General features: G+C 43.3%; 1 protein-coding gene across 1 annotated transcript; it reads right to left on the bottom strand.

The window, feature by feature from the left end:
- Positions 1 to 6,093: 6,093 nt before the first annotated feature.
- TH (tyrosine hydroxylase) lies at positions 6,094 to 21,939 on the bottom strand (the record flags this gene model as incomplete). Its single annotated transcript, XM_079537244.1, has 13 exons — positions 6,094 to 6,253; positions 8,686 to 8,819; positions 8,983 to 9,078; positions 9,622 to 9,678; positions 10,727 to 10,796; positions 10,905 to 11,040; positions 11,385 to 11,530; positions 12,020 to 12,070; positions 13,779 to 13,846; positions 14,045 to 14,133; positions 14,370 to 14,544; positions 17,649 to 17,852; positions 21,850 to 21,939. The coding sequence occupies 13 exons, from the start codon at positions 21,937 to 21,939 to the stop codon at positions 6,094 to 6,096; spliced, it is 1,476 nt and encodes a 491-aa protein (XP_079393370.1).
- Between the last annotated feature and the right edge of the window lie 248 nt (positions 21,940 to 22,187).

Here is a 22,187-nt window from a genome sequence, read left to right as displayed (position 1 = left end):
CCTTCCCAGCCCATGCTTCATGTATTATCACATGAGCTTTCTCCTGGTCACCTTTCATAGAACTCACAGCCACTTCTGATGAAGTCTAAGGGAATGGCACAGAGGCTCCCATAGAATCAAAGAATTATAAACATTGGAAAGAGCTCTAAGATCATCCTGACCAACCATCAACTAACTGCCATGCCCAATAACCGCATCCATCACAGTTCTTGGACACCTCCAGCGATGGTGACTCCTCCACCTTCCTTGGCAGCCTGTTGCAATGCCTTGCCACCCTTTCTGAGAATAAATGTTTCCTAATACCCGACCTAAACCTCCCTTTGTGCTACTTGAGGCCATTCCCTCTCATCCTATCTCTGTTACTCGGGAGAAGAGGCTGACCCCCACCTTGCAAAAACCTCCTTTCAGGTTGCTGTAGAGAGCCATAAGTTGCGGGAAGTTTCCCCCAAGCTTCCTATTCTCCAGGCTAAACAATCCCAGTTCCCTCATAAGACTTGTGATGACCCCTAACCCAACCCAAAGGACATGAGCTCGTGCTTAGCTCTGAGGAGCACATCATCCTACACTTTTGTTCCACTGACAGGAAAAAGAACTTTGTTACAGCATCTTTTGGTGGAGAGTGTGACTGGGGGACACATCGGTGTTGTCCAAAGTCCTTCCTTTGGAGCAACATTCCTCAGTGCTTCCATTACGCTCACAGAGCAACTCTAAATCCAACCAGCCTCATGAACCAAATGTAAGGGATACCTTAAGATGAAATTGAAAGCTTGGGAAAATTCTGACAAGACTCAGGAAAAGCTTAAAAGTGGAAATAGTGGAGGGCTACAGGAAATCCCAACAATACCAGAGATTACAGCCCAGGCTGCTAGTGCCTCTCCTGGTGTTGCTTCAGCCCACAGGAAGCTGATGGGTGATACAAGCCAAATGTTCCCCGATATGGGAGAGCGAGGATCGAGACTCAAGTATACAGCATCTCTGTTAGGGGACTGTTATGGGAAGCAGTAACAATAATCTGAGTTGGCTGAGACGAAGCAACACCAGGATATCAAGTGCTCCAGTGTTAAAATTGTGCTTTTAAAAGAGTCTATCAAGTGACTTAAAATAAGTTGTCTTTAGAAAAGGAATACCATCTAGTGGCCCAAGAAGGCAATAAGGAGATGCAATGGCAATTAGAGAAGCAGATGAGCTTGGAAAAAGAGAGAGAAACTGCAAAAGATAAGGGATTAATGTATATAGTGCAGTGAACATCTCTGGAGCAAGGGAGGGTGCAAAAGGGACTTGATCATAGTGAATGTGAAGCTAAAATTAGATGCTTGCAAAAGCGGATTGGGATGTAAAGATTAAAAATAACTGCTGGATCTGCAGGAAGTGATGGAGAGCACTGGATTGGGAACCATCTGAGGAAGATGATTTCAGGGATGATGCAAGCCAATGGGAAAAGAAAGAAGTTAAGAATAGCAGCATATCCCACAACAAAAAATGACTGCCATCTTGGGACAGGCAGGTACAGCAGAACAAACTGCCACAGCAGATAGGCAAGAAAGGAACGTGTCAACATTCATCATTATGCTAGAGAATATGGGGAGCTTTTAAAGAACTGACAAGAAGTTGCTCATATATCAGCAGGACCATGTGTTTACTACCTAATCTCAGCAGAGTACTGGTGTCTCCAACTCTCCTGGCAGCCACAGTGCAGTCAGGCTCCTTGGATGGAGGATAAATTAAGAGAACTAGTGGCACAAATGCACTCCATGAGTAACATGTGACAAAATGAAAGAGAAGGACCAATCTATTGAGCTGCTTTCACATTAAGAGACAAACAGTATTTACTTGCATCCCACAGGGCCAAGCACCTGCCTTGCTGCACACGCTTTTGTTCAGAAAGTGTTTGAATAATGGTCTCTGGAGGACACAGAAAGATATTGTGTAGATGATATTCTGGGGATCACAAAAGAAGAGTTACAAGAAAGAGGTATCTGAGTTTTAAAATTAATAGATCAAGAGGGATTTAAAGTCAATTTGAATACAGCACATTTAATGCAATCCCAGGTTAACTGCTGGGGAATTGGAACCGGCAAAACAAGATAGATCTGAGGAAGCTTAAACTTTCTGTGAAATAAAGACTCCCATTGCTCAGACTGAGCTCTGGAGACTGCTGGGAGGATTGGATCTCTTGTGGCACCGCATCTGTAACTTAGCTAGTACTATCAAAGCATTATGACTATTACAGAAGAAACAGGAATGGAGGCAAAGTAAGGAGTGAAATGACAATTTACTTACAGCAAAAGAAGCTGCTGCTTGAAAAGCTCCTACAACAGAACATACCTTTGAAGGAAAGCGATTGATAGTAATAATTTCAGCATGAGATCATTCTGAGGGATCAGTACTGTTACAGAAAAATAGCGAAGAAAAATGGATACCAATAGGGTATGTGTTCCCCTTCTTTAGGATCCAGACCAAAATTTCCCCGACCATGAGAAAGCCAGGTCTGGTCTGTGATGGTCCTTATCGCTTTCATCGTTGATACTTTGGTTGCACCCTGATCTACTCATACTCTGCTCTTAAGCACAAAGAGAAGAAATCAGTTAAAGTGCAGATGTTCTTTGAAAGGAAACCAGCAATAAAACAAAGTTATTGTGTGCCCATAGGAGTGCTAAGCTTGTACAGAGAGGAAAAATAGTTGAGGGTGGCGTTGTTGGTGGAATGAGGGAACTAGAGAAAGGATGTTGGCAAGGAGCAAAAGCGCAGGCTGTCATAGAAAGCAGTAAAAGACATAAATCCAGTATCTCTTTACAGATAGCTACCTTGTTGATACTAGAGTAAAATATGGTTGTCTTATAGAGAGAAGGGTGATGGTAAGCAGATAATGGGACACCCAGAAAGAAAACTGGATGTTTATTTTACATGCCTAGAGGAAGAGTGGGAATAAAATATATGTGAAGGAAGCTAAAGCATGTAAGAAGGCTGAAAGCAATGCTTAGAAACAATTTAATGAGCAAGTATATAAAATGACTCTGAGTTTATTTACAGCAGCCCCAGCCAGGAATCAACTAGAAGAAAAGAAGGGATGGATACTGTGCCTGGCTGAATGAGACCAAATCATCTCAGACTGTTATAACATTAGCAAAAAAAAAAAAAGAGAGAGAGAGAGAGAGAGAGAACAAGGTACTATAAAAAGAGCGCAAGGAATTTATATTTGGCCCCAAATGAAGCCAATAAAAATGGCATGAAGTATGCAGTTTACTCAAAGGACAGTGAGGCTCTGGCACTGCCAGCTGCCCAGAGAGGCTGTGGATGCCCCATCCCTGGAGGGGCTCAAAGCCAGGCTGGATGGGACCCTGAACAGCCTGATCTAGTATTTGGCAACCCTGCCCATGGCACAGGATTGGAACTGGGTGGGCTTTAAGGTCCCTTCCAACCTAAGCCATTCTGTGATAATACGATGCAAAAGTGAAGTAGGGGGCCAAATAATATATCTGAAATTGGATAGAAAGGAACAAACATCCAGAGCCCAGCCTGCTCAGTGAGACTGTCCCAATTCAGGAGTAAGGGACCACCACTCACTCATGCTGGCATGAGCGGCTGCAGCAGATCTGTTTATGTGCTTGCATATGAGCATCGCTGGTTTATGCCTCAAGCTTTGCTTATTTTCTATTTTGTAGGGCAACAGATTTTACTACAGCCCCACAAGCAAGCAGCAGCTGAGAGTCATGGTGCAGTGATGCAAACTCTGAGGCAAAGCGGAGGAGTTGAGGTCTCCGGCAGTTTGCAAGAATTTTTAACTTGGCTCCTCACTCCATATCAATAGCTTTGTGTTTTTTATAAATTGCATTAATTATAAACATTTAACAAGGCAGAAAATGACTGTAAAGTGCCTTGGAGAATCCAAGGTGACCTTTATGGGCTTTGAGGCCAAACCAGTGTCCTTTTCATAGTGATAGATCTAACCTGCGACTTAGCCTGCTTTAGCCTCGATTACCTTGCTGCAGCTTCCTAATGCGGTAGTAATAACTTAAGATCCCAAATAAAAAATTGTTACAGCTCTTAAGGGAACCTTGAGAGTTGTAGCTCAAAGATCTGGATCCACCCAGATTGGGAAATCATAGCTGAAGCTTTGGAAAAATGTTCTAAAATTACAACAGCTGAATGAAGTAGGTAGTTTTGTTCATTTACAGAACAATTCTCCAAGGAGGACCAACTGGAGGAGAAGCAGCCAGACCTAGTGCTGAACTGCTGATTTCTGTAATGCTCTTTTGAGCAAATGCCTGAGTAAGGAGGAATTTAGGAGGAGGTCAAATAAGAGAGGAAGCAGAAAGGATTCTTGAAGCGAATGGGAGACTGTGTGCTGTCAACAGCTAGCCAGTTACAATTTGAGACAATTGAGGGTTAAATATACCTAAGCAGAGATCTGAAATGGGAAATATGTATGGAATTCTAAGCTATTATGGCTGAGCGACAGTAGAGGTAACACTGAAGGGGTGATGGCATTTGTAAGTATTGTAGGACACCTGCTCAATAGCAGAAATTAACTGCTAGGCCATACGTTTCTTTCAGTAATAAACAATAAAAATCCATATACAGAGAATAAGGATGGTAGAAGTCTATACAGAAACATTACTACTGATGATGCAAAGAACTACTCATACTTCCCCAACCTGCTGCCCCCCTAACTGTTGTGCTGCCTCTGTGCATCCCAAGCCCAGCTCTGATACTGCCCAGCTGCATAACCTTGGGCCACACTTCTAAGCAAGCTGCTCAGTTGTGAGACAGCTGGCAAGAAGATAAGAAGGGCAGAAACAGGGGGAGGAAAATTGAGAGCTTTGAGCCAGAGCAAGTGATTTGTATCAACAGCGAAAGCTAGATGAAACCGGACTTGAGCATCTTAATTGTAGGCTACTTTCCTCAGAAGTGAACAGCAATAGCATTAGTCACGCATCTGAGCTACATCAGGTGACAGTGATATTAGGCTATGTAAAAACAAGGTGATGCTGTATTTGTGCAATGCTGGAGGATTGAAAGCGTGTGAAATTCTGCCATGGGATTTAAGTGCCAGAACCGATAAACTCAAGCACCAAGGCTGCCCAAGGCCACCAGCACAAATGAGCATCAACAGCTGTGGCTGCTATCTGCTGTGAGCAGCAGTAGTTAAGTTACTGAGCACCAACAGCACAGCTGGTTGTGATCTGTGTCCCTCCCTTGATGAACTCCCATCAGGGAAACTGCAACACAGGTGTGGCTAGGAAGGTGAGAAGTGGGAGGCATTAGGAGTCAATTGAAGCTGCAGATGACAAAAGGGGGTGCCGAAGTCTCAGGTGTGGGAGCTTTTAAAAGAGGGTTTGGAGGCTTTGCTTCTGGGTTTGGGATTGTTTTGTGGTGCTTGAGGTGAGGAAGGTACAGGTAGGTTGGGGCTCCTCTATGTCTAGGCAGATACTTCTGGCTTAGATCAGTGTAGAGCTTCAAGGATGCTCTAATGCTTCTTTTGTCATGGTGGGGCTGTGAACACAGGGACTTGTCAGCAAGAAGCTGAAGGGAGGCTGAGAGCTGAGATCTTAAATGTCATGGTCTTGGTTCCAGCAGAAGTGCTCTGAGCAGCTCTGAATTTCCTAAGTGTAAGGGGCTGTAACAGGCTTGAGGTGGTGGAGACTGGGTGCCCTCTGTGGAATTGCTGTAGGGACTTGTTTTGAAGTTAAAAAAGCAGATTAACTTATTCTCTCAAACTGCAAAAAAATAGCTTTTTATTTTCTTCTTGTTCTTTTCCTTTTAATGAAACTGGCTTTTAGTAAAGCAGCTTTTCTCCCTTCCTTGCATCCAGGGACCTAGTGCACAACTCTTAACTTCAACTTTGTAGCCTGACCCATGTCTTTGGACAGTGTTAAAGCTCTCCCAGCAATCAAAGGCAAAGTCACCCAGGATGCCAGCAGGCCTTGGGTTTGTCCCTCTGCCTTCCTCTGAGCTGGCCCTACATTCCAATGTGGCAAACTGTTGGGGTAGCATGGGGATGGGCAGCAGTGCAAATGTTTGGAGACAACAGTTAAAAGTTATGGGCTAGGAACAGGGGAGGGCAGAGGGGAATGGAGGAGCCCAGTTCTCTTATTAACTGATCACATTGAGCGCGTTAATCAGTGAATGAAGCTCGTCCCTTACGCTCTCCAGGGAGTGGCAGATGGTCTGGGGGCTGTCCAGGAGTTCAATGCTGTGGGTGTAGGGCTCGTATTTCACTGAGAAGGGCCGCTTGATATGTGCTGCATAGTTCCTGTAAGGGAAGGATACAAGGTCTTAGTACAAGAAACAGGTCCTCAGCCCAGCTCCTGGCCTCCTCCTCCCTATAGCCGTTTACTCAGATCACAACTGGCAAATGCCTCTCTTAGAACATTCAACTTAACACAGAAGATTTGGTTTCTCACCTTCCCACCTTTACAGGGCTGTAGAGATGCCTGAGATCACTCCATTCAGTAAGGACACTGAGTTTGACAGCAAGTTTCTTGGGGCTGAAAACGTGGACTTGCATCAAACTGAAGAGTACACTGAACTTGCCACCCTATGGCTATCTCCAGATGCTTTCTACTCAAATTGCTTTTCTTTTTCTTTCAAAAATACCAAAGAGATTTAGACACTAATTGCAGGGAAAACCTCTGGCATTGTAGTATTACATTCCTAAATCCTTTCTGTCATTCACTTGTTTACTAATCTCTGCTTGGGGAGGAGATGACTAGCTGCAGGCCATGTTAAGATACGACTGAGAGGCAGCAGGTCAGACCTGTGCACAGAGATGGGAATAGCATCACCAGGCTGAGCTGAGTAATGCTACGCTATTTCACACCCAGGGCCAACTGAAGCCTGAATCTGAGTGACAACCCTGACTTCTCATGGCACATCTCAAGAACAAGACTTTGTCACCAGGTTTACCTGGCAAGTGTTCAAGGAGGTCATGGTGAACACAGCAAGAGGAAGGTTTCTCATATTCAGCTCCAAGGCTTACGTCTGTACACTTGACGAGGTAGGTTTGTGGATTTTTCTTTCTTGACATTTAATATTGAGTTGGGAATCTATGTTTGTGTACTTACGGCTAAAATCTCAGACTGAAAAGACCTGTGATGATGAAGGGAGAAACAAGTACTGGGGCAAGCGTGCTCATTACTAAGGCTTCACCCTTCTGCTCCTGAATTGCTTAGCTTAGGGTACCCTCTTGTGGCTACCGTAGGTCTGCACGGAATGGGAAGTGCATCGCTCCCTTTAATATGTCCTGGGCTCATTCTGCGCGCTGTAGGAAGTCCGATTACCAGAATTTGTGAGAAAAACATCACTGGCTACAGAGAAGACCAGGGGTCACTAAGCCAAAGCTGCAAGCTGGTGGAGGATTTTTTTTTTTTAAGTGCCGGCCACTGTCAACATTTTCTAGCCTAAGTTTGAATAAGTAGTGTATTTTCCCCCCTTTAAATGCAATGAAATAACCCATGAGCCAAAAAGCTGAGTGGTGTGTTTTTTTTTTTTTTGTTTTGTTTTTTTGTTTTAGCAGACTGTGTGTGAGAGGAAGGGTTTCCTAGGTGCTTCCTTTTGAGCATTTGGATCCTGGGTTATATGAGTGGTGCAAGTGAGTGCCATAAAAGCAGAAGTTGAAATATGACAAAACTTGCCGTGTTGTTTGTGTGAAATATCTCATTTGTGGGATCTGCAAAGTCATGCATGCTGTGTGATGCTTGGTCTCAACATGCATCCTCTCTATGGCAAGACAAAATGATATACACAAAAGTTTCTTCTAAATGTGACAGCACTGAGTTTTCCTCCTGTAAATCACTCTGACTATGGTCATGATGTTGTTCTGAACTGACATCTGTGCACAGAGCTACCCCAGCAGTCTCAACACGTTTGCAGTTGCATGTGATGTGGAAACCAAGTTTATACTAGTGAGATAATGCATAGGATCTGTTAACCATGCTACAGGAAGAAAAATTCCCTTTTTCCAATGGATCCATGTCATGCAATTGTTTTTCCTTGTGTCCAAGCTACAAAGAATGGCTGAGATTTTTGCTAGTTGAAAGATGTGTAAGTTGCCCAGGTGTTACTCTGAAAGACAAAAACCTGTCCTGCCTCTTAAATTCAGAGATCAGAAACATTTTGAGCAGCTCTTTGTGTCTCTCCTAAATCTTTTATATGATACAACTGATGTGTTCTGGAGGGGCATGTGCTGGTGGGAGATGCTGTGTTGGTTGGCTGGTGCCAGACCTGGCTTTTCTGTGGCAAGGAAGCAGAGGAAGTTGTGATGAGTTCTCTGAGCCTCTATGTTCTGGACTTCCCACCAGCTCTCTACTATGTTGCTCAACCTCTTCTGGGAGCTGGAGGTGATCTGTATCTCCTTTTGAGAATTAGGGAGTTGTGCCAGATTTGTCTCTTCTTTAACTCTCTCAGCCTTGCCTCAATGAGTGCTTCTTTCTCTGTTCCAAACCCTCCAGCCCACCTTTTGTTGGATAGTTAGTGTCCCAATCAGAGAGAAGCTGGGACTGTAGGAACTGATAAATTACTTCACTCCATGTAAAAACTGGGTGAATGTTTAGGCCTGAATTTTTGAAAGACTAACTGAACTCTTTCCAAATCTCTTCTGAGATTATATACTGGTACCAAGCCTTGTTTTAAAATAATATAGCTTTGTGTTCCTTTGTTTGGGTCTCCCTCAGTGCCCAGTCCTACCTCAGCTTGTTTTTGGCATCGCTGAAGCTCTCAGACACAAAATACACAGGCTGGTAGTTCTGGTCCTGGTAGGGCTGAACAGCAGCAGCATCAGGATCAAAGTCCCGTACCTCTGGTTCATCTGACAAGGAGTGCTATGGACACAGTGGGAAAAGTTTCAGTGCAAAATCAAAGAACCCAGAGAAAACATGCTAGAAATGGATAATAGATCAGCAAAAGACATTGCAGCTGCTCAGAGGAAGAAGGGTTTTGTAGTAAAGAGTGTAGAGCACAGTGGTAATTTGTGCTGGGACTTACGATGAGCTCCCCATAGGAAGACAGGAGACCTGCCCCATAGGCTTTGACTATTCCATTCTGTCTGCAGAGTCCAAACTCCACTGTAAACCAGTAAAGCTGTAAAAAGAAAAGAAAAACAAATGGTGGACACAACTCTTCTTCATTTCCTTGTCTGTGCACTATGCTGAGGGTTTGGAGATATTTTAATGAATGTGTGCCTGGCATGGGCACCAAATTGCATGAAGGATAATCCTTCCCCTGCAGCCAGCCCTGCCAGAGCAGAGTGTTAAACTAAACCTCTGCCATGCTGGGACAAACTGTGCCCCTGTCCACATGCAATGACGGGTGCCCTTGGAGCAGGCCAGTCACCTTGCTGAGGTAGAGCCAGAGGAAGTGAATGTAATTTAATCCTGTACCAAAGAATCTCAGCAATGCTGTTAGAAATATGATGCTCGTGGATACTCTGGTGCCTCTGAAAATTGGGTTAATGTGCAAGTGAGCTCTGCTATTCATCCGATCTCTGTTCTGCGTGATCATCCGGGGGCAGCTTGTTTGGGGACACTAAACCTGCAAATGCAGGGGTACCAGGCTGCAATTCTAGCACCACAACCATTCTAGTAGAGGAACTGGGGTTCCTCTGGGGCTGACGGAAAAACTTACTGTAGCCAGTTTCTCAATTTCTTCATCAGTTGCTCCCAGAGATGCAAGCCCAATGTCCTGGGAATATAAGAGTGATGTCAGGATAGATTTGCAGCAAGATCTACTTAAGCATGTAGGAGCTTGTCAGTTATTCAGTTCTCACACAGTACAAGCATCCACTTAGTACTTCTGAAAACTCATAGTGCATCTTTCTTGTGGATAATGAGAGTAAAGGAAATATCAAGATTTGGGAATTTCTGTCTATCTCATAACCTCCTCTGTAGCTGGTGTCTGGGAATTCACATTAGCCAGTGTTTCTATCGGAACAACTTGTTTGAAATGTTTATTTTGCACATCCCTTCTTGATCTCTTCCTCCCCGTCCCCTGCCTGGTGGCTCCTGCTGTGGTAATTCTCCAGCTGCCCCATTGCACCTTCAGGCTGGTACTCCCATATTCTCCCCATTATTGGGGGTCTTCCTTTCCTTCATCACCACCAAACTATTCATGATCACCTTTTCCTTAAACCCACCTCTTTCTTGATGACTTCTTAAAGACAATTAGCAAGGCCCTTACACACAGATTTCTCTGTTGTTATTGCCTGGAAACAACAGATATAGTCTACCTGAGCTGCCAAGCCTTTTTTGTTGCTTAGTTGCACTCAGATTAAATGGCTGTTAAGTATTCTTCAGTATATAGTCTAGAAGAAGGGTGTAAGATTGGTAAGAAAAGGCAAGGCTGAAAGCAAACAGGCATCAGTCAAAGTTGGAGCTGAGGCAGTCATGTCACATGTTGAAGGAAAAAGTACCAAACCCAGATGTGCATATATATTGCAAATCTGCCCCTAGCAGACATCTTCACAAATAAGTGCTGAATGTGCTATTGCTATAGCAATTGATTTGGAGTATGTTGTTATGTCCTGTAGAAACCCCTTAGAGCAAAGCAATGCTCGACTGCTGGTGTGGTGTAATGAAAACCCAAGAGAAAAGGGTGGAGAGGAGAAAATCTCCTCCAGGCAGTGTGGAGAGTGTGAAAATCTCTTCCAGGAGTGTGAGTGACAATCAGGCCTGTTTGGGATCTCACCTACTCCCTTACACTCTTGGGGAGAAGCAGCAGAAAACTACCTTACCTGGGAGAACTGGGCAAACGTCTTGTCAGCCAGCATTGGGACGTGCCCCAGTAGCTCATGACAGCAGTCCCTGCCATTGTCCAGGGGAAGGAGGAAAATGCAGTCAGCAGCAGATAGCTTGCCCATTAGGGAAAAAGCCAAATGTTCCTTGCTGGCTGCCAGGGCCAGCAGTACTCACGGCTCAGGGGAATGCATGGGTGAAGATGCGTGGCGGATATACTGTGTGCACTGGAACACACGGAAGGCCAGGCTGGCAAGGAAGTCACGTGCAGACAACAGGCCAGCCACAGGCCGGAGCTGAAAGCCAGTCCTCTCTGAAACAGAGCATAAGGCTTTGTGTGAGGGGGCAGATCACAGATTGTGATGCTGTCCTATGGTTCCAGCACCTAAAGAAAAATATTCAGTGCTGGAAGACAAACAGCTCCTTTGCTGCCAAAACCAATGTTCCTGCTTCTACTAGGGAGTTCATTAGTTGTTCAGTGGGTTGATGATGGTCTTGACTTTCCAATGAACTAACCCTGTCTAGTTGTGGCTTCAACCACCTCTCCTCCATACTTAGATTTTCCCATTGCAGCTGCCACTGCTGTGCTGGAGCCCTGGCTGCCACAGATCCAGGTCCCCTGGGCTTTTCTCTGCTCCATCAGGAGCTTGTACTCACCTTTCAGGAAGCGGGAGACCTCCTCCAGTTGAGGGATGTTGTTCTCATTGTAGCCACAGAATTTCTCCAGTAGATTAAAAGCTTCTAAGTACTCCTTGCAGGCATGGGTTGGATACAGGCTCTTCAGAGTGCTGTATACCTCCTTCCTTCAGGGCAAGAAATGACACAGTCAATGACCTGCCCACTTGTTCCTCTGGACGCACACTACCAGGTTCTCATGCTTCTAGATTTCTTGTTATGTGCTTTCTGCAGGACTGCAAGTCTGCAAGTCTGCCTCTTTGCATGCTTATAGGAGTACACAAATGTACATATTTGGAGGCGCATGAAGCATCAGTCAAATCTACGCTGACCTTCAAGGTCAGAAGATGGTATTAAAAGCATTAACTGGAATTAAAATATTCCCTGTACGTCATTCCTGGAGCTGCACTATAGATGGTCAATATAAACAAAATGTGACCTTGTTTAAGAGTCAGAGTTCTCAGTAGTAGCCCGTGACTGACATGACTTCCTCTCTGGGGAAGCTCTCTTGAAGGAAGCTCTTAGAGGTCTTTTTGCAAATCACTACAACAATCCAGGTTTTAATTCCCTAGTTTCTAGTGCTGGTGCCATGAGTTATGAATTGTATCAGCACTCACCAGGTAGCAGTCTCCTCTGCTGTGTACTCCACATGAGGGATTGGATCTCCCCTGCAAGGCAAATGCACTGTTACTGACAGTAGAAGAGCACAAGCCAAGCTCCTCTCCCTATTGAGAAGGAAGCCCTTTGGAGAAGCTCTGTATGATGGTGATCAAGATTCTTCTTTAAAATAAACAAGGTGGCAGGAAAAACAAACTTTTGATACTAGGTCATTTGCACAGGTGCAGTAATGGAGACAGAAAAGCATTAATCTCACTGGAAGTTATAAATAAGCAAAGGATGAGCAGAAGCTTAGCAGGCTTAGTATTTCCAGTCAATACAGTTTTCACTGAAAAAATGGGAAGCCTTTTGTGAGAATAAATTAATTTCATGTGCCTAAGCTGCAGGGAGCTGATGATTATTAGAATGAATCAATGGCTGGGAAATAAAAGTAGATAATAAAGACAACTAAACACATTTGAACTGCAGGGGGGGGACAGTATTGTCCATGAGACTAAGGACTGCAAGAAAAGACATTGTTTATTGTAAGTGGGAACTGAAGAAGGCTGGTGCTCTTGCCTTTTCAGCATCATAATTATATTTTCTAAATCTTTATGCTCTGTATTTTTGAATGAATGAGATATTCATATATTACAGTGATAAAGCATAGTTCCTGTTCCATTAAGAATCTGAAGGGATGTTACACAGCAGCCTATGAATGCTAACCTGATAGGCAAGAAAAAGCATCCTAAATGGGTGCATCATCTTAGTAGAGTATTTATACTCAGTCCCTTAGGACTCTCTTGCTGGCTCACTTATTTCCTATGCATTTAATATCAGTGCAAAAAACAAACAAAAAAAAAACTATCATTGTATATATTCCAAGCTTTGAATGTGCATCAAACATGTAATTTAACAGAGCAGTCAGTAAGCCATGGTTGGATCACATCAAGTGTGCAGATAGCTCAAGAAGGTGATCCAGATAACATCCATAGCTTGCTTTCAGCATGGCTCGCTAAAGGAATCTACATTTAAGTGCTGCTAAAAGAGGCACTGTGGTGGAAGGCAGTGTTACTGAATAGGATCTAGGGAGTGTTTTTACTAACCCAACTGAACACTGGAGCTCTGATTGATGTTGTGAAGAGATTTAGTGCTATCGCTGCTTACATCAGAATGAGAGTATTAAATAGCAGTACAAGAGATAGTCTTAATTCTATATAAGACAATTATGAGACCATTATAGGAATCTATTTAATTTATCAGAAAGAGTTAGGAGTCTATAAATACCATAATGGGGTGGAAAAAGTGATAGAGCTCTATGAAAGATGTGTATGATGCACTGGGTAGAAGCTAAATCTACTGATGTTCTATTTTGAAATTAAACATCCTTTTCAGTCAGTATAATGAATCATTGGAATAAGTTTTCCAGACATGTGATGATTTTTTTCAGTATATGAAACTTTGAAGTTGAGACTAGATGTCATTCTAAAACAGTTGCAACAGTTCATAGTTAAGTTGGAGATCTGGTGGAATTATACACAGCTTTTGTTATGCAGCAAGTTTATTCTGACTGTATCAGTATATGAATAAATGACCACAGACATTTTTAAATTAGGGATGGAACTGGAATGCATGGAGAGAAGAAGCACACAAAAGGAAGTGGAAAGGCTAAATGGGAGAAAACACAAAAAAGGTGTAATGCATGTAACTTTAATTACTTCTCAATAGGCTGTTTTGACATGGTATTATTCCTGCATGAATGTGAGGGATGATACTTACTGCCTATAGTGAAAAGCGATTTCTGCTATTGATTTCCTCCTCTGGCGATACACCTGGTCAGAGTAGCCCTAGGATGAAAAATAGGAACATAACCACAATGCTTTTAATGTTACTAAATTTCTAACCTGATAAAATTCGTTGCTGTCTGGAGCAACTGGTGGTTCTGGTACAATTCCCTGACCAGCTGCATGAGTAGCTGTTCTCTAGCTCCTTATTTCTGAGAGCTGGCTCAGAACTCAAATGCAGATATGTACCCATACACTCACCGGGTGATCCAAGTCCAAGTCAGGGTCAAACTTGGTGACCAAATGGTGGCAATTGTCCAATTCACATATTTTTCTGGGAAACCAGTGAACTGTGGGGAGAGAGAAAAGCAGAAGCTGTCTGTGGAAGCAAAGGATGAATGTGAGACTTTGTGGAGAAATGTGCAAGGAGGTGATCCTGAGGCATTCTTCCCTTGGTCGCATTCGGCATATCACTTCTTTTCTGAGAATATTGAAATCTTTGCCCTGTTTCTGTTTCAACCATACCACCAAAATAAATAAATAAATAAAAACAAAAATAATCGAATAATTTTTATATTTTTCTTACATTTGTCTTCCTTAGTGGTCCTCACATCTTCTGCTACCCTCTTGATGGAGCTAATGAAAGTATTGAGGTCAGAGCTGTGCACTTCACAGCGCACAAAATACTCCAGTTCAGCAGTGCCTTCACGGGGCTTTCGGCTGAGTCTTGTCTCCAAGTGGTGGATTTTAGCTTCAAATGTCTTGTAGAACATGGGAAAGAAGAACAAAAACATTAAGCAAGCCTGTAACACTTGAAAAAAAAACTACTGATGCTTCATGTATGTGTACATTTGTGGGGAGGTCCCTGCTGCTGCATTGAAAATTATTTTGACTGAGGTAAACTTGCTTATCCGTTACCGAGGTTTTGCTTCTGAGAGGGGAAGTCGCTAGGGTAGAAAGCAACTTCCTATGGTCCCCTTTTCCCTTTAATAAGTGGATTTTTGGTGGTGACGAAGGGGGGCAAGGAGCAGCCCGAGAGCCGGCGGGCGGTGCTGGCCGTGGTGCTGAACGTGCGGGACCGCCGTCTCCGGGAGCGTAGGTTCCCCTTGCCTGCCATCACAAGTGTTTGATACCCGTAGAAAAGCAGAGGTTTAACTCACCCACTACACGCCCAATCGCAGACGAATACACACACACACTTGAGCATGAAATCTGAAGCGATCGTTCAGTTGCTGATTTACAGCTGAAAGAAATCTGTAGATGTTTTAATTTGTGTTTAAGCCAGCCATTGGAAAAATGTGAATAGGTAGGTTTTCTAGTTTTTCGTCTGAGAAACAGGATCTCACCCCCATTTCGTACGTCTGATAGCTTTCCTGAGGGACTCGTGACAGTGATTTAACAGCCACCTTATTGCTACTTAATGTCATTTGAAGAGTCTAGTCTCACCCTTGTCAACAGTGACTGACATAAATACTCCTATAAGACTTGCACCCCATCATTTTCCTCAATTTTTTTGTTTGTTTGTTTGTTTTGCTTGTTTTGTGAGGGTTCTTTAGGAGTCGAGGAAGAGGTTTAAGAAGAACGTTTGTTCTGTCTACATCCAGCAGGTTGCTAAATTCTGCTCAGACTCTAGTAGTTACTTGGGGTTCATCATTAGAACTGAATTCACACAAAAATAAGAAGTGGACAGAACAGAGTCCCAAGTCCTCCAAAAGGTCCTGGTAGAATTTTGGATGCTTTGTTTATCTCTGTGAAAATCTGGAGTACGAGCACGAGTCCATGGACAATGACACAACCTTTCCAATGTCTCTGAGATATCTTTGGTAGAAGAAAGAGCATTATTTCTTTTGTTAATCAGAGGCAGATGAGAAGGAACAGATGCGATGCCACAGGTAAATTAAATTTAGGACTGTGTTTTTGAATGTACCTACCAACTTCAATATTACATTGTTCCCTCAACAATCAATACCTTTGCATTAATCTGACAGCTGTGATTGCATTACCTATGCTTTGACTGCATGTAACACATACAGCAGAGTGAAACCAGCTTCCCTGCAGCCTGGTTTATGATGAGGCAAATGTCATTATGCCCGTCTGCTTTCATATCTTGTACCTGCATTGCCAGAGGGATCTGGGAAATGAATCTTTCTCTGTTGTGGCTTGACATGTTTGTCTTTTTATTATCTTGAAAGCTCTCTCTGTGACAAGATCGAAGAGCTTTTTTTTTTTTTCTTTTTTTTTTCTTCTCCAAAGCAGATCTTGATGCTGCAAGTAATTTTCTCCAGAAAGAAACAAATAATATTTGGATGTAAGCTGCCCCTGTCTCTTCCTTGATGTTTAAAAGCTATTTAAATTATAGACCTAAAATGTGCTGTAACATGCAGTCTGCCAAGTACAAGAGTCTACACCTCCATGCTTCATACCTGCTAAGCAGTGTGTTGCATTTGAAATGTTACGCTGATGGGTTTTTTATTTTTTTATTTATTTTACTTTCCTGGCAGCATTGTGCTTCTCTTAGGAAGGAGACACGATCATGGTGACATGAAATGTACTATGTCTATAATCCTATTGTTAGAAAAGTATTACATTTCTGCTTGACACGTGTGTTTGACGGATTCTTTTGAAATAAGAACAAAATGTTGCCCAGAAACAGTTTTTTCTTACAACCATTAATTTTAGAGAAAATGTGAGATGTTTTCTAAGTATTAAAAATCTGAAACACTTTTCAGAAGATTATCAGACATGGTGCTGCATGGGCTGTAGCTATAATGCCTTCTAATTTCAGGAAAATACTTACCCCCCAGAAAACAGGTTTTGTTTTTTGGTTTGTTTGTTTGCTTGGTTTTTTTTTTCTTAAAGTGCATAGCAGTAAGACAAGAGGCAACGGACACAAACTGGAAGCAAGGACATTTAAAAAAAAAACAAAACTTTTTTCTTTACCTTGCAGGCAGTAAAACACTAAACAAATAGTCCAAGGAGACTGTAGAATCTCTACTTTATAAACATGGCCATGTATAACACACTGCAACTAGACCTGCTATGAGCATAAGGTTGAACTAGAAACCTCTGTAGGTCCCTTATAATCCATGTGGCTGATGAATAGGAACAAATTGTCCTCTTGCTGCTGAAGTTAATGAGATTAAACTAGTATAGATAAAACATTGCACAGATCCCCAGTTTGCAAAACACTTTCAAATCCTTCTGGATGACAATGAGCTATATAAATGCAAGTTGTCATGTTTTGATTATTGTTTAAATAGCCAGTACTTATCTCAATCTTTCCATTCATGGAACAGAGATCCTAGATAATAGAAGATTATATTGCTGGCTAGAGGACAAAAGTGCAATCAGATATGAGTTTTCATCAATTTTAAAGCTATTTATAGGATGCACCTCTGTGGAGGAACCAACACAACCTTTAACACTCAATTGTTAGATTACCAAAGCCTTGACCCAGTAGCTGATCAGTAGTGAGGAAAGGGAATTTGTTCTGTAGCCGTGTAGAGCACATGGTGTGTTGTGAATGTTTGATCAGAGCCCAGTGCACATAGTGCTGAGCAGTAGAGGGTGCTGTCAGAGTATGCTACAAATAATATGGGTGTGTATTGTGGGTGTGAAATTGTGTGGCTGACTTCAGTAATCAAGCAAAGTCGAGCCCAGAGTGTTATAAAAGCACATTCCTAGTGTGGGCATGTTAGGGCATGAGCAAAGCATGACTTTGGGAGATCATGCAGACAGTTAACTCTTAACTTGCAGTAGTCAGAACTAGTTTGAATCTTCCTTGATAGATTCAGGGGATATTTCTCATCAAACCACCATGAGAAGCATAGTGTTCCTTGAGTCCAGAAGCAGGTTAGAGACTCACCTCAAACACCTTCAGTGCTCGCGAGAGCGGAGAAGTCTTGGCACCCTTGAGCATGAAGAACAGGTTCAGCATGGCTCTCCCATCCTTCTCCTCAAAAACAATTGTCTCTGTGGACTCTGCTGCATCAGTGGCTGCAGCTGCAGCCTCTCGTTCCTTCCTGGCATCTTCAATGAGGCTTTGGCGTCTACCAATGAACCGCGGAGACTGAATGCAGAATAGAAATAAGTAACAATTCTTATGGAGCGGTAGTGGGGAGCAGAAGCAACTCTGGTACTGCATGAGGCGTGACTGGAGTGCCTCATCAGAGGAAGATTGGAAAGGCTGGGCTGACTTGCTCAGCTTTGCAAAGGAAAGTATTGAGAACTAAGGCTTTAGAACTGAAATTTCAGAAATGTGACCTTTTGGGAAAAAGCTAAATATGCTTATAGTACAACTGAAGTGGGCTTGTCTCCCACACCTTCCCCAGCAATATATATATGTATATGTGTCTGATTCTCAGTTTTTGAAGAATAATCTTGCACAGTTTTAAGGAGTCTCATAAACTGCAGGGGAGACGTGCTAGGTAAACACAGAATCATTTAAGAAAAAGACATGCTGTGAGGTACAACCGAAGCCTGCAGCTGTGCCTTGGCCAGGAAATATGAACTGTTTACAGGTGTATTAGTACAGTAACCAATCTGTTCCCAGGCCCAGTGCGACCACCAGCCTAAGCACACCACATGCTCTCACGTTGTCTTCACAGCCCTGTGCCCGTATGTCCCCAGCCGCACTGAAAGAGTAAAAACATATCCCACAGGCATTTTCTTCTGATTTAAGTGGATGCTTGCCCACTGATTTATAATTGGAGCTGCATCCATGCATACCTGAAAAGTCCTCCCATTTCTCAGGTGGTTTGTTTTGTCCCAGCTAAGCCCTACAGTTACTTGGAATTACAGCTAAATTGCTGCACCTCTGTGCCTGGAGCCATGTTAAGTGGCTCTTTTATGTTTACAGTGAGCTATGAACCATTTCCTTCGTCGCTGCTGCTTTTGTTATACTAACAGCTCATATGCCAACTTACTTGTTTCTGGTCTTTCTGCAATAAGCCTTCCACTTTGAGGCAGTTCAGTTGGTTCCAATTTTCTGTGTTAGACACTCAAAGCAGATGACAGAGTCTTAGAACTTGCTAAAAGAAACCAGAGGCAGCACTGAAAGGGGATAGCTTATAAGGCAGTTCAGCATCCACTCACAGAGACGGACTGGCTGTATTTTTTTATCCTCTAATTCTAATGAAGGCATTTGGTAAATAGATGCCAAAAAAACAATGCCTTCCCTACCCTTTGAAACTTTGGAGAATATTTTCCTTTGAAAAACAGCCTGCTCAACTACTAAGCCTATTTTCTCTATTATTTTTGAAGCCCGCTGTGATGCTTCCTCTGAGAACCCTCTTGGATGCTTTAGCAGCACAGAGCTTCATGGCTTCCTCTGACATTTGAAATGCACCCTGAAAAACACTGTATCTCTAGATATCAGCCCACGTGCTTCTTCTTTGTCCTCTTTTTTAATAAAGAAACCCCTCTGAAGTGATATTTGCTGATCTTCAGCTACTTTATTCCTAGAGGCACCAAAAAATACCATCTAACAAATAAGCGCGCATTGCCATTTGTCTAATTTGGTGGTATTTGCACCCAAAGAGAAAAGACCTCTAATAAATACCCTTCTGGTCTTAACTTTTAAGAACTTGTAAGCATATGCTTGGCTTTAAGCATGTATTTTATATTGCTACTGCGTTTAAAGCTAAGCTAGTGTTTGCTTTCAGGTGCTTGCAATAAGTAGGGCAAACAGGGTCTGTGCTTTTCAGCAGCATGAAGCATTTCAGCTAAAGTGGTTTTATTGTATTATGCCCAGAGGTGCAAAAGTGCAATAAGGATTTTCTTTTGGAATGGAGAGAACAGAAGGAGGGGAGCCAGACTCCCATAAATCAAGTGAAATTTCCACTGGGAGGAGTTATGATGGTATAACCATGCTGCCAACAGGCAGAAGCAGGGGGTTTGGTCCATATCTAGGGGCTTAGATCCACACTTGGAGTGGCGAAGTTCATAAAAAAAGGGCAAGGCAGTTTTTTGTTTAGGAGAACATCAGGAGTGGTCTGCCTGCTTGCCGCATCGATGCTTTTCTTCTCAGCATCATCTCTCCTATTTCTCACCATTTATGCTCTTCAGGATGTTGCTTCTTTTTTTCTGGAAACTAGGAACTAGGAACTATTTCCTATATAAACCTATATAACCTATATAAACTAGCCAAAATGACTTCTATTCTTTGGAAGATGCTCTTACACGGGATTTCTGACTTTCCCTGTGGACTAACTCCCTCATTGCCTATCCAGCTAAAATGAGAAATTTAATTTTGCAGAACACTTCTTTGCCTCCCTGGGATCTGTGTCTGACTTGGTCATTCATCTGGTACAAAGGATTAGTTTTTCTTTCTTTGAAATTGCTGCAGTTCTGTGTGCCTAGCTGCTAAAAACGTGATGCTTTGAATTAAAGCATTTAGGCTCGCTTTTTGTAACAATCCCAGGCAATCCTTCCAGCTGTTTGGCTTCCAGCTGCCATCTCCTGATTAAACGCTCTGTAACCAAATCCCTGTTACAGATACAAGATATCTTGCAAAGAAAAACTGTGAGCAGAAAATCTAAATATACAACCTGAAGGATTTTCCACTATGTTTATCTCTGGCTGTTACAGCTGGTGTGTGAAACACCTCCTGGTGTGGGTGAGTCTTGGGATTGCAAAGCTCAGAAGGGACACCTCTGACCTGCTGGTGTGGTGGTGGTAGGGACTGGGTGGCCAATGGCCTTAGAACAACATGAGGGCTGGGATTGAGTGCTGCCACATACAAATGCAGAGTCATGCCTCTCGCTTAGTGCAAGCCAGCGAAATAAGCCAAGGGATTGCGGAGATCTCCCACATGAGGTAGGAGAGCTATTTTTTATTTATTTTTCGCTTTTCTGTGGATTTCTATTCCAAGAAGGGATACAGAGGTGGTCTGAAGTTTTATATCTGCTCTTCCAGGCTGCCACACCCCTGCTAGCATGTCCAAAAGACTCAGATTCCTGCAGCCCTTGCACCCAAGGCCACGCTTTCCATCAAACACAGCACAGCATCCCTGCATGCCCAATCACCAAACTCTCACCCCTTGGCCAGACAAGCCAGCATCTCAAGTACTGATCTGACACAGCAGTCTGGAAAATCCTTGTTTTTTGAAAAGCTACTTAAATGTTCATTATTTTGCCAGGGTGGGAATGCCTGTGCAGGAGGAAAGCCTTCCCTGACTTCCATTTACTACTGAAAGTGAGCTTACCTCTTTGTTTGTTAATTGTTTCTCTTGCTTTCTGACATGCTGCATGCTCCAAAACACCTTTGGTGCCTCCACCACGTTTTCTCCTGCTAAGTATCCCAAGAGTTCCTTCCCCGTGCTATCAGGGGGTCATCCAGAGCCTGGCCACTTCCCTGACCTGCAGAGCTGTCTCATGCCCGTGGTCTCTAGCCTTTTCTTGACTGCCTTCCCATTTGGTTAGTGTTCCATTCCTACAGCCTACCCAAAGCATTTATTAGAATTTGTTCTCTAAATGCACTTGACAGCCCAGCGGGAAATTTTCTCTTCTTTCCCTTATATCTGCAGCTTTAGTGTGTGCAGAAGTATTCCTCAAGGTAAAAACCGGGCCCCTAAATAATTATGAAGGAGTGGGAGCAGAAATGTGGGAAGATGTACTGAGAGAGCAACAGCAAACTGAATGAATTGCCTGCACCTTGCATATGGTCTGAAATGAAATTCACACTTTTCCATTGTGCTATAACAGATGAAATCTCTGCAGCTTAAAGTCTAGCAATGAATATAGTATTAAGTTTTTCAAATTACATTAGATGCTGCGGATGCCTTGTTACTCCTGCCCTAGTTCTATGGATTATTTTAGTTGCTTTTGGCTGCGGGGGGGTGAGGGTGCATTTGTTTTAGCTTTTGTCCCCCTAGTTCTTTGCATTTCACACATCAGTGTGTACAGATGAGTGTGGGGGTCATTTACTTCTCCTGGTCTAGAGAATTGGCTGGGGAACACCCCTAGGGATAGTGTTGATCCCTCTATGCCTGTCTGCCACTGCCTACTGCTGGAGGAGAGGCTGCATTTTTTAGGGGAGAGAGAAGAAGTGGAGTAGAGTTGTCTTACCATGATGGCCTCGGCTTGCTTGGAGTCCAGCTCTGACACCGCCCTGCGGAAGCCTTTGGCTGCAGAGGTGGAGATGTTGGGGGTTGGCATCGTCACTCTTCCACGAGCTCTGCTCTCCGCTTTTCAGCTCCTTGCCAGCTTTTTATAGGGTGAGGCTGACGTCAAAGATTCTTTCAAAGCTTCTCCCCTCCTGCCGCAACCCCCCCATCACCACCTCCCTCCTTTCCCCCCTCAGGCTGAGAGGAGGAGGGGACGTGAAGGAGAGAAGCGTTTCTGTCCCATTAAATCTAATCGCCACAAAGATTGCAGACACCCTGCCTTCGCAGACCTGCTGCTCC

The sequence above is a fragment of the Tetrao urogallus genome, assembly GCF_951394365.1.
Source record: "Tetrao urogallus genome assembly, chromosome: 6".
Classification (NCBI taxonomy): domain Eukaryota; kingdom Metazoa; phylum Chordata; class Aves; order Galliformes; family Phasianidae; genus Tetrao; species Tetrao urogallus.
This window is presented reverse-complemented; position numbering and strand designations above follow the sequence as displayed.